The sequence below is a fragment of the Oncorhynchus gorbuscha genome, unplaced genomic scaffold, assembly GCF_021184085.1.
Source record: "Oncorhynchus gorbuscha isolate QuinsamMale2020 ecotype Even-year unplaced genomic scaffold, OgorEven_v1.0 Un_scaffold_2045, whole genome shotgun sequence".
NCBI classification, from domain to species: Eukaryota; Metazoa; Chordata; class Actinopteri; order Salmoniformes; family Salmonidae; genus Oncorhynchus; species Oncorhynchus gorbuscha.
This window is the reverse complement of record NW_025746652.1, coordinates 17,401-30,000: the sequence shown is the minus strand read 5'-3', so window position 1 is coordinate 30,000 and position 12,600 is coordinate 17,401. Positions and strand designations below refer to the sequence as shown.

At 45.6% G+C, this 12,600-nt stretch overlaps 1 protein-coding gene across 4 annotated transcripts in view; it reads left to right on the top strand.

The window, feature by feature from the left end:
• Positions 1-12,336, top strand: part of rfc1 (replication factor C (activator 1) 1) — a 56,011-nt gene extending 43,675 nt beyond the window's left edge. For 3 of the 4 annotated variants that reach the window (XM_046338622.1, XM_046338623.1, XM_046338621.1), the window contains 5 exons: positions 1,230-1,347; positions 1,707-1,852; positions 3,340-3,550; positions 3,729-3,911; positions 11,248-12,336. In XM_046338622.1, coding sequence (XP_046194578.1) covers positions 1,230-1,347; positions 1,707-1,852; positions 3,340-3,550; positions 3,729-3,911; positions 11,248-11,349 — 760 coding nt within the window. In that variant the 3' untranslated portion in view covers positions 11,350-12,336. Of the gene's footprint in view, positions 1-1,229; positions 1,348-1,626; positions 1,853-3,339; positions 3,551-3,728; positions 3,912-11,247 lie in introns of those variants that run through there. The other variant, XM_046338624.1, reaches the window with a different exon arrangement.
• Positions 12,337-12,600: the final 264 nt, after the last annotated feature.

Here is a 12,600-nt window from a genome sequence, read left to right as displayed (position 1 = left end):
GTACCCCCCCTTTCAGTCTAATACATTCAGGTTGTATAACTGACTAGGTACCCCCCTTTCAGTCTAATACATTCAGGTTGTATAACTGACTAGGTACCCCCCCCCCTTTCAGTCTAATACATTCAGGTTGTATAACTGACTAGGTACCCCCTTTCAGTCTAATACATTCAGGTTGTATAACTGACTAGGTACCCCCCCTTTCAGTCTAATACATTCAGGTTGTATAACTGACTAGGTACCCCTTTCAGTCTAATACATTCAGGTTGTATAACTGACTAGGTACCCCCCCTTTCAGTCTAATACATTCAGGTTGTATAACTGACTAGGTACCCCCCCCCCTTTCAGTCTAATACATTCAGGTTGTATAACTGACTAGGTACCCCCTTTCAGTCTAATACATTCAGGTTGTATAACTGACTAGGTACCCCCTTTCAGTCTAATACATTCAGGTTGTATAACTGACTAGGTACCCCCCTTTCAGTCTAATACATTCAGGTTGTATAACTGACTAGGTACCCCCCCCTTTCAGTCTAATACATTCAGGTTGTATAACTGACTAGGTACCCCCCTTTCAGTCTAATACATTCAGGTTGTATAACTGACTAGGTACCCCCCTTTCAGTCTAATACATTCAGGTTGTATAACTGACTAGGTACCCCCCTTTCAGTCTAATACATTCAGGTTAATAACTGACTTCAGGTTGTCTATAATTCAGGTTGTATAACTGACTAGGTACCCCCCCCTTTCAGTCTAATACATTCAGGTTATATAACTGACTAGGTACCCCTTTCCTAACTCAGTCTAATACATTCAGGTTATATAACTGACTAGGTACCCCCACTTCTCTAACTCAGTAAAATCAATGACATTTTGTTCAGTATAGATATCTCGTTTGTCAATGTTGTCTGTCGTCTCCACCTGGTCCTCCTCAGTAAGACAGCTGATTCTATCTCTCTCTGTCTCTCTCTCTCTCTCTCTCTCACTCTCAGTGGGGATATGAAGTCCCACCTGGTCCTCCTCAGTAAGACAGCTGATTCTATCTCTCTCTCTCTCTCTCTCTCTCTCTCAGTGGTGATATGAAGTCCCACCTGGTCCTCCTCAGTAAGACAGCTGATTCTATCTCTCTCTGTCTCTCTCTCTCACTCTCAGTGGGGATATGAAGTCCCACCTGGTCCTCCTCAGTAAGACAGCTGATTCTATCTCTCTGTCTCTCTCTCTCTCCCTCTCAGTGGTGATATGAAGTCCCACCTGGTCCTCCTCAGTAAGACAGCTGATTCTATCTGTGATGGAGACCTGGTGGACAGACAGATACGTTCCAAACAGGCCTGGTCTCTACTGCCCACACAGGTAACACACACACACACAGGTAACACACATACACAGGTAACACACAGGTAACACACACACACAGGTAACACACACACACACACACAGGTAACACACACACACACACAGGTAACACACAGGTAACACACAGGTAACACACAGGTAACACACAGGTAACACACACACACAGGTAACACACAGGTAACACACACACACAGGTAACACACACCTGAGGTGCGTTCCACAGGGAAAATCAAGCTAACCTATTCCTTTTTGTGTTTTAACGTTGGTCTGAGACAGTTTGTGGTTTAAAGTGTGTGTGTGTGTTTGGTTTAAACTGTGTGTGTGTGTGTGTGTTTGGTTTAAACTGTGTGTGTCAGGCCATCTATTCCAGTGTGTTACCAGGAGAGTTGATGAGGGGTTATATGACCTCCTTCCCCTCGTTCCCCTCCTGGCTGGGAAAGTTCTCCTCCGGCAATAAACACTCCCGGATCATTCAGGAGCTGGCCTCTCACATGAGCCTCAAGTAAGGACACACACACCCACACACATACACACACACACATACACACACACACATACACACACACACACACACACACACACACACACACACACACACACACACACACACACACACACACACACAGAGTATGTTTACATGCACAGTAATCATTAGATATTAAACTGATTATGGCATTAGGTGGATTATCCATTAGTAAACACCTTACTGGGATTAATCGTTGTAAATCCTAAATTGGCAGATTATAACACCTGGTTATCCCAGACATCTTTTAAATGTTATCAGGACATTAAAAAACAGTTTCATCGGCGTTCCGGTGTAATTTATCTGAGCGTACGTGTGCCGCTCAGCAGTTTAGCGAGACTCGATGTTGTACGGCGTTGCGTGAAGTGAGTTTCTAATTTATAAATATATATATATATTATTGTTTCATTACAAACTTTATCCTGTAGTCAGAAATCGGAGAAGTATTCTGAGAAATAACATGGTCGCTGTGGTGGAAGCGAAAAAAGTCCCATCATGCACTCTGATTTCAAATGTATCCATGGCGACAGGATTATTAGGGGGGAAATCCTCCTCCTTCTTTGCAAAAGTAAACGTTTTTTAAATCGAATTATTATATTAATCTGACGAGCCACAATCACGTTGTTGTTCATGTAACTGATACACACAGTCTGATCTGGGGTGTATTCATTAGTTGTTGTGTTGATGTAACTGATACACACAGTCTGATCTGGGGTGTATTCATTAGTTACTTAATGTTCTGCAACAAATTTTCTATTGAACATATTCCCTCCCTCTCTCCCCTTCTACCTCTCCATCCTCCCCCAGTCCTCCCTCACTCTCTCCCCTCCTCTCACTCTCTCCCCTCCTCAGTCTCTCTCTCTCCCTCCTCACTCAGTCTCTCTCTCCCCTCCTCCCTTACTCTCTCTCTCCCCATCCTCCCTCACTCTCTCTCTCCCCTCCTCCCTCCTCCCTCACTCTCTCTCCCCTCCCCCCCCTCCTCTCTCCTCCCCTCCTCCCCTCACTCTCTCTCTCCCTCACTCTCCCCTCACTCTCTCTCTCCCCTCCCCCTCACTCTCTCTCTCCCCTCTCCCTCTCTCTCTCTCTCCCCTCCTCTCTCTCTCTCTCCCCTCACTCTCTCTCTCTTTCCCCTCCCTCACTCTCTCTCTCCCCCTCCACTCTCTCTCTCTCCCTCCTCCTCCCCTCCCCTCACTCTCTCTTTCCCCTCCCCTCACTCTCTCTCTTCCCTCCCCTCACTCTCTCTTTCCCCTCCCCTCACTCTCTCTTTCCCCTCCCCTCACTCTCTTTCCCCTCCCCTCACTCTCTCTTTCCCCTCCCCTCACTCTCTCTTTCCCCTCCTCTCACTCTCTCTTTCCCCTCCCCCCACTCTCTCTTTCCCCTCCCCCCCCCACTCTCTTTCCCCTCCCCTCACTCTCTCTTTCCCCTCCCCTCACTCTCTCTCTCTCCCCTCCTCCTCTCTCCTCCAGGACATTAAGTAGCAGACAGGCAGTGAGCCTGGACTACCTTCCGTACCTCCGCATGGCCCTGTTGTGTCCTCTTCAGAGGCAGGGGGCGGAGGGGGCCGGTCAGGCCGTCCAGCTGTTAGACGACTACCACCTGGTCAGAGAGGATGTGGACAGCCTCATGGAGATCAGCCTCTGGGGGCAGCCTGACCCCTACGCTAAACTAGACCCCAAGGTCAGAGAGGACGGGGGGAGGGGTGGGGCGTGACCCCTGTGATTGTAATAATGGTGTTATTGTTAATCTAATCTGTGATTGTAATAATGGTGTTAATCTGATCTGTGATTGTAATAATGGTGTTAATCTAATCTGGGATTGTAATAATGGTGTTATTGTTAATCTGATCTGTGCCCAGGTGAAATCAGCGTTCACGAGGGCCTATAACCGGGAGACCCACCTGACACCGTACTCCCTCCAACCAATCAAGAAGGGCCGTCGTGGCGGGGGGGTGGAGACAGAACCAGGAGGAGAAGGGCAAGAGGAACAGCCTGAGGAAGAGGAGGAGGAAGAAGGTGTTGCAGCTGACGCCATGATCAAAGTAAGGAGGGAACACACTTCTAGACGGTCCCAATTATAAACCCCTCCCCTCCCCCCACTTTTCTGAAATAATTTACTATTTTTATTTGTTTCAACTTATTGGAGAAGAAATTATTGATCGGTCGGCTGCCATCTTCTCTGGTGGTTATAGACGGCCTGCTGTGGCATCGATATGAGTCACAAACATTATTGATCGGTCGGCTGTCATCTTCTCTGGTGGTTATAGACGGCCTGCTGTGGATAATTTTGGTTATAAAGTCTAGTCTCGTCCAAAACCCGAGTTTGGTAAGTGACTGTCGTGACTTGAGGGTTTGATTTTTTTATTTTTTTTTATTTCACCTTTATTTAACCAGGTAGGCTAGTTGAGAACACCTTTATTTAACCAGGTAGGCTAGTTGAGAACACCTTTATTTAACCAGGTAGGCTAGTTGAGAACATCTTTATTTAACCAGGGAGGCTAGTTGAGAACACCTTTATTTAACCACGTAGGCTAGTTGAGAACACCTTTATTTAACCACGTAGGCTAGTTGAGAACACCTTTATTTAACCAGGTAGGCTAGTTGAGAACACCTTTATTTAACCAGGTAGGCTAGTTGAGAACACCTTTATTTAACCAGGGAGGCTAGTTGAGAACATCTTTATTTAACCAGGGAGGCTAGTTGAGAACACCTTTATTTAACCAGGTAGGCTAGTTGAGAACACCTTTATTTAACCAGGTAGGCTAGTTGAGAACACCTTTATTTAACCAGGTAGGCTAGTTGAGAACACCTTTATTTAACCAGGTAGGCTAGTTGAGAACACCTTTATTTAACCAGGTAGGCTAGTTGAGAACACCTTTATTTAACCAGGTAGGCTAGTTGAGAACACCTTTATTTAACCAGGTAGGCCAGTTGAGAACACCTTTATTTAACCAGGTAGGCCAGTTGAGAACACCTTTATTTAACCAGGTAGGCCAGTTGAGAACACCTTTATTTAACCAGGTAGGCCAGTTGAGAACACCTTTATTTAACCAGGTAGGCCAGTTGAGAACACCTTTATTTAACCAGGTAGGCCAGTTGAGAACACCTTTATTTAACCAGGTAGGCTAGTTGAGAACACCTTTATTTAACCAGGTAGGCCAGTTGAGAACACCTTTATTTAACCAGGTAGGCCAGTTGAGAACACCTTAACCAGGTAGGCCAGTTGAGAACACCTTTATTTAACCAGGTAGGCCAGTTGAGAACACCTTTATTTAACCAGGTAGGCCAGTTGAGAACACCTTTATTTAACCAGGTAGGCTAGTTGAGAACACCTTTATTTAACCAGGTAGGCTAGTTGAGAACACCTTTATTTAAGCAGGTAGACCAGTTGAGAACACCTTTATTTAACCAGGTAGGCTAGTTGAGAACACCTTTATTTAACCAGGTAGGCCAGTTGAGAACACCTTTATTTAACCAGGTAGGCCAGTTGAGAACACCTTTATTTAACCAGGTAGGCTAGTTGAGAACACCTTTATTTAACCAGGTAGGCCAGTTGAGAACACCTTTATTTAACCAGGTAGGCCAGTTGAGAACACCTTTATTTAACCAGGTAGGCCAGTTGAGAACACCTTTATTTAACCAGGTAGGCTAGTTGAGAACACCTTTATTTAACCAGGTAGGCCAGTTGAGAACACCTTTATTTAACCAGGTAGGCTAGTTGAGAACACCTTTATTTAACCAGGTAGGCTAGTTGAGAACACCTTTATTTAACCAGGTAGGCCAGTTGAGAACACCTTTATTTAACCAGGTAGGCCAGTTGAGAACACCTTTATTTAACCAGGTAGGCCAGTTGAGAACACCTTTATTTAACCAGGTAGGCTAGTTGAGAACACCTTTATTTAACCAGGTAGGCCAGTTGAGAACACCTTTATTTAACCAGGTAGGCCAGTTGAGAACACCTTTATTTAACCAGGTAGGCTAGTTGAGAACACCTTTATTTAACCAGGTAGGCCAGTTGAGAACACCTTTATTTAACCAGGTAGGCTAGTTGAGAACACCTTTATTTAACCAGGTAGGCTAGTTGAGAACACCTTTATTTAACCAGGTAGGCCAGTTGAGAACACCTTTATTTAACCAGGTAGGCCAGTTGAGAACACCTTTATTTAACCAGGTAGGCCAGTTGAGAACACCTTTATTTAACCAGGTAGGCTAGTTGAGAACACCTTTATTTAACCAGGTAGGCTAGTTGAGAACACCTTTATTTAAGCAGGTAGGCTAGTTGAGAACACCTTTATTTAAGCAGGTAGACCAGTTGAGAACACCTTTATTTAAGCAGGTAGGCTAGTTGAGAACACCTTTATTTAAGCAGGTAGACCAGTTGAGAACACCTTTATTTAACCAGGTAGGCTAGTTGAGAACACCTTTATTTAACCAGGTAGGCTAGTTGAGAACACCTTTATTTAACCAGGTAGGCCAGTTGAGAACACATTTATTTAACCAGGTAGGCTAGTTGAGAACACCTTTATTTAACCAGGTAGGCCAGTTGAGAACACATTTATTTAACCAGGTAGGCTAGTTGAGAACACCTTTATTTAACCAGGTAGGCTAGTTGAGAACAAGTTCTCATTTACAACTGTGACCTGGCCAAGATAAAGCAAAGCAGTGCGACACAAACAACAACACAGAGTTACACATGGAGTAAACAACAACACAGAGTTACACATGGAGTAAACAACAACACAGAGTTACACATGGAGTAAACAACAACACAGAGTTACACATGGAGTAAACAACAACACAGAGTTACACATGGAGTAAACAACAACACAGAGTTACACATGGAGTAAACAACAACACAGAGTTACACATGGAGTAAACAACAACACAGAGTTACGCATGGAGTAAACAACAACACAGAGTTACGCATGGAGTAAACAACAACACAGAGTTACGCATGGAGTAAACAACAACACAGAGTTACACATGGAGTAAACAACAACACAGAATTACACATGGAGTAAACAACAACAGAGTTACGCATGGAGTAAACAACAACACAGAGTTACACATGGAGTAAACAACAACACAGAGGAGTAAACAACAACACAGTCACACATGGAATAAACAAAAACATACAGTCAATAACACAATAGAACAAAAGAAAACTAAATCAAATCAAATGTTATTTGTCACATACACATGGTTTAGCAGATGAAATGCTTGTCTATATACAGTGAGGGCAAATGAGGTCAAATAAGGGAGTTAAGGCATTAAATAGGCCATGGATGGCGAAGTAATTACAATATAGCAATTACATTAAATAACAATATGAGGATGAGGTAGTTAGATGGGCTATTTATAGATGGGCTATTTATAGATGGGCTATGTACAGGTGCAGTGATCTGTGAGCTGCTCTGACAGCTGGTGAGGGAGATCTGAGTCTCTGGCTTCAGTGATTTTTGCAGTTCGTTCCAGTCATCGGCAGCAGAGAACTGGAAGGAAAGGCGGCCAAAGGAGGAATTGGCTTTGGGGAGTGACCAGTGAGATATACCTGTTTGAGCGCGTGCTACGGGTGGATGTTGTTATGGTGGCCAGTGAGATATACCTGTTTGAGCGCGTGCTACGGGTGGGTGTTGCTATGGTGACCAGTGAGATATACATACCTGTTTGAGCGCGTGCTACGGGTGGGTGTTTCTATGGTGACCAGTGAGATATACCTGTTTGAGCGCGTGCTGCGGGTGTGTGCTGCTATGGTGACCAGCGAGCTGAGATAGGGCGGGGCTTTACCTAGCAGAGACTTGATTAGTGACTTGACTTGTTTTGATTACAATCACGTTTTACCTGTTAACATGTGGTAGCACTCTGTTGTCTGGGAAAAGACTGGGCGGGTTTGCTTTGCATGCTATGCTAGCATAGTTTAACACAAGGTCAGGGACAAGCTATGCTAGCTTGCTGCTGTCAGCTTGGCTAAACACAAGGTCGGGGACAAGCTATGCTAGCTTGCTGCTGTCAGCTTGGCTAAACACAAGGTCGGGGACAAGCTATGCTAGCTTGCTGCTGTCAGCTTGGCTAAACACAAGGTCGGGGACAAGCTATGCTAGGTAGCTGCTGTCAGCTTGGCTAAACACAAGGTCGGGGACAAGCTATGCTAGGTAGCTGCTGTCAGCTTGGCTAAACACAATGTCAGGGACAAGCTATGCTAGGTAGCTGCTGTCAGCTTGGCTAAACACAAGGTCAAGGCCAAGCTATGCTAGGTAGCTGCTGTCAGCTTGGCTAAACACAAGGTCAAGGCCAAGCTAATCTAGGTAGCTGCTGTCAGCTTGGCTAAACACAAGGTCAGGGGGGACAAGCTATGCTAGGTAGCTGCTGTCAGCTTGGCTAAACACAAGGTCAAGGCCAAGCTATGCTAGCTAGCTGCTGTCAGCTTGGCTAAACACAAGGTCAGGGCCAAGCTATGCTAGGTAGGTGCTGTCAGCTTGGCTAAACACAAGGTCAGGGCCAAGCTATGCTAGGTAGGTGCTGTCAGCTTGGCTAAACACAAGGTCAAGGCCAAGCTATGCTAGCTAGCTGCTGTCAGCTTGGCTAAACACAAGATCAAGGCCAAGCTATGCTAGGTAGCTGCTGTCAGCTTGGCTAAACACAAGGTCAGGTGCAAGCTATGCTAGGTAGCTGCTGTCAGCTTGGCTAAACACAAGGTCAAGGCCAAGCTATGCTAGGTAGCTGCTGTCAGCTTGGCTAAACACAAGGTCAAGGCTGGCTTGACATTCTGTTCACCCCTTCCTCTCTACTTCATGTTTTCCCTTGTTTGTTGTGATTGGACGAACAAAGACACACCCACATCAAACCACACCCCCATAGACGACTCTCATTTCTTTGCCTTCAGTCACGACCACTAGCATTTCAAATCAAATGTATTTACAGGACACCAGTGGTCTCTTCCAGGATAACACCCCCATCCCACAGGACAACAGTGGTCTCTGAATGGTGTTTGAGGAAGGTGTAAACCGTGTGCCCTGGCCAGTCACCAGATCTCCACCCAACTGAATACTTCTGGGAGATTCTAGAGCTTCACCAAAAACATGGAATTTTCTCATGGAAGAACAAGGTCACGTCCCTCCAGTAGAGTTCCAGACCCTTCTGGTGGAAGAACGAGGTCACGTCCCTCCAGTAGAGTTTCAGACCCTTCTGGTGGAAGAACGAGGTCACGTCCCTCCAGTAGAGTTCCAGACCCTTCTGGTGGAAGAACGAGGTCACGTCCCTCCAGTAGAGTTCCAGACCCTTCTGGTGGAAGAACGAGGTCACGTCCCTCCAGTAGAGTTCCAGACCCTTCTGGTGGAAGAACGAGGTCACGTCCCTCCAGTAGAGTTCCAGACCCTTCTGGTGGAAGAACGAGGTCACGTCCCTCCGGTAGAGTTCCAGACCCTTGTAGAATCCATGTCGAGGTGCATTGAAACCGTTCTGGCTGCTGGTGACCCAACGCCTTATTAACACACTATACGTTGGTGTTTCCTTTATCTTGATGTTTACATTACGTTGGGGGTTTCCTTTATCTTGGTGTTTACATTACGTTGGGGGTTTCCTTTATTACATTACATTTAAGTCATTTAGCAGACACTCTTATCCAGAGCTTGTTATTTACATTACGTTGGGGGTTTCCTTTATCTTGGTGTTTACATTATGTTGGCGTTTCCTTTATCTTGGTGTTTACATTACGTTGGGGGGTTTCCTTTATCTTGGTGTTTACATTATGTTGGGGTTTCCTTTATCTTGGTGTTTACATTACGTTGGCGGTTTCCTTTATTACATTTACATTACATTTAAGTCATTTAGCAGACGCTCTTATCCAGAGCTTGTTATTTACATTACGTTGGGGTTTCCTTTATCTTGGTGTTTTACATTATGTTGGGGTTTCCTTTATCTTGGTGTTTACATTATGTTGGGGTTTCCTTTATCTTGGTGTTTACATTACGTTGGGGGTTTTCCTTTATCTTGGTGTTTTATTATGTTGGGGTTTCCTTTATCTTGGTGTTTACATTATGTTGGGGTTTCCTTTATCTTGGTGTTTACATTATATTGGGGTTTTCCTTTATCTTGGTGTTTTACATTATGTTGGGGTTTCCTTTATCTTGGTGTTTACATTATGTTGGGGTTTCCTTTATCTTGGTGTTTACATTATGTTTGGGTTTTCCTTTATCTTGGTGTTTCCTTTATCTTGGCAGTTACCTGTACATACTGTATAGTGTGTACACACACACACACACACACACACATTCTCGTTCAGAAAGATGGACAATCCATTCCTTGGCCTGAAAGCTCAGTTGGTAGAGCATGGCGCTTGTAACGCCAGGGTAGTGGGTTCGATCCCCGGGACCACCCATACGTAGAATGTATGCACACATGACTGTAAGTCGCTTTGGATAAAAGCGTCTGCTAAATGGCATTTTTTATTTTTTTTTATTTTTTAATAGCGCTGGTGATTTTTTAATCGGATAATAACTTTACTTTTCTCTTTTTCTCTTCCTCCCTCCCATCTCCCCCATTTCTCCCCCCATCTCCCCCATATCTCCCTCCCATCTCCCCCGTTTCTTCCTCCCATCTCCCCCGTTTCTTCCTCCCATCTCCCCCGTTTCTTCCTCCCATCTCCCCGTTTCTCCCTCCCATCTCCCCCGTTTCTCCCTCCCATCTCCCCCGTTTCTTCCTCCCATCTCCCCCGTTTCTTCCTCCCATCTCCCCGTTTCTTCCTCCCATCTCCCCCGTTTCTTCCTCCCATCTCCCCCGTTTCTCCCTCCCATCTCCCCCGTTTCTCCCTCCCATCTCCCCCGTTTCTCCCTCCCATCTCCCCGTTTCTCCCTCCCATCTCCCCCGTTTCTCCCTCCCATCTCCCCCGTTTCTTCCTCCCATCTCCCCGTTTCTTCCTCCCATCTCCCCCGTTTCTCCCTCCCATCTCCCCCGTTTCTCCCTCCCATCTCCCCCGTTTCTCCTCCCATCTCCCCCGTTTCTTCCTCCCATCTCCCCCGTTTCTCCCTCCCATCTCCCCGTTTCTCCCTCCCATCTCCCCGTTTCTCCCTCCCATCTCCCCCGTTTCTCCCTCCCATCTCCCCCGTTTCTCCCTCCCATCTCCCCGTTTCTCCCTCCCATCTCCCCCCGTTTCTCCCTCCCATCTCCCCGTTTCTCCCTCCCATCTCCCCCGTTTCTTCCTCCCATCTCCCCCGTTTCTTCCTCCCATCTCCCCGTTTCTTCCTCCCATCTCCCCCGTTTCTTCCTCCCATCTCCCCGTTTCTTCCTCCCATCTCCCCCGTTTCTCCCACCCCTCTCCTCCCTTGTTTCTCCCCCCTCCCCTCTCCTCCCCTGTTTCTCCCTCCACTCTCCTCTCCACAGTTGAAGAAGGCCAAACCCTCCAAGGAGCCCAAGAAGGAGAAGACAACAGCCGGGGATTCTGGGAAGGGCAAAGGCAAAGGAAAGGGCAAAGCCAGGAAGTGACCCCTAACCTCTGAGACAACATCTCTTCTCTGACATTCCGAAGAACAAACCCCTAAACAGTTTGACCATCACCTACCTGGTCTTATCACCGTGGCGACCGGAGACAGAACCCTGGCTCTCTTCGTGGACCCCTTTAAACTTAGGATGTGCATCCCAAAGCGGACCCTATTCCCTATACAGTGCACTACTTTTGACCAGAGTCCCATAGGGCCCTGGGTATAAAGTAGTGCACTACTTTTGACCAGAGTCCCATAGGGCCCTGGGTATAAAGTAGTGCACTACCTTTGACCAGAGTCCCATAGGGCCCTGGTTATAAAGTAGTGCACTAAATAGGGAATAGGGTCCGCTTTGGGACTTTACTATATCTTGTTAGCGCTGTGGATTTGTAAAGGTGTGTGTGTGTGTGTGTGTGTGTGTGTGTGTGTGTGTGTGTGTGTGTGTGTGTGTGTGTGTGTGTGTGTGTGTGTGTGTGTGTGTGTGTGTGTGTGTGTGTGTGTGTGTGTGTGTGTGTGTGTGTCATGTAAATATGTACCTTGTAGTATATAAAGATGCTGTTGCTTTCTACTGCTCATCGTAGACGGGAAACCTTTCTGGTCTGAACCGTCGAGACCAGCAGATGGATCAGCGAACGGCAGAACAGTTCTGGGTTTTTGTTGTAAAGATTTACACTGATAAATAACGGCTGTATTTACGGTATTGATTTACACTGATAAATAACGGCTGTATTTACGGTATTGATTTACACTGATAAATGACGGCTGTATTTACGGTATTGATTTACACTGATAAATGACGGCTGTATTTACGGTATTGATTTACACTGATAAATGACGGCTGTATTTACACTGATAAATGACGGCTGTATTTACGGTATTGATTTACACTGATAAATGACGGCTGTATTTACGGTATTGATTTACACTGATAAATAACGGCTGTATTTACGGTATTGATTTACACTGATAAATAACGGCTGTATTTACGGTATTGATTTACACTGATAAATAAATAACTGTATTTACGGTATTGATTTACACTGATAAATAACGGCTGTATTTACGGTATTGATTTACACTGATAAATAACGGCTGTATTTACGGTATTGATTTACACTGATAAATGACGGCTGTATTTACGGTATTGATTTACACTGATAAATAACGGCTGTATTTACGGTATTGTGGTTGTGACGTGTTTTCTTTCTCTCTGTTTATGGTTGAAATACAGTCTCTTAATCTGCATGGGTAAGGT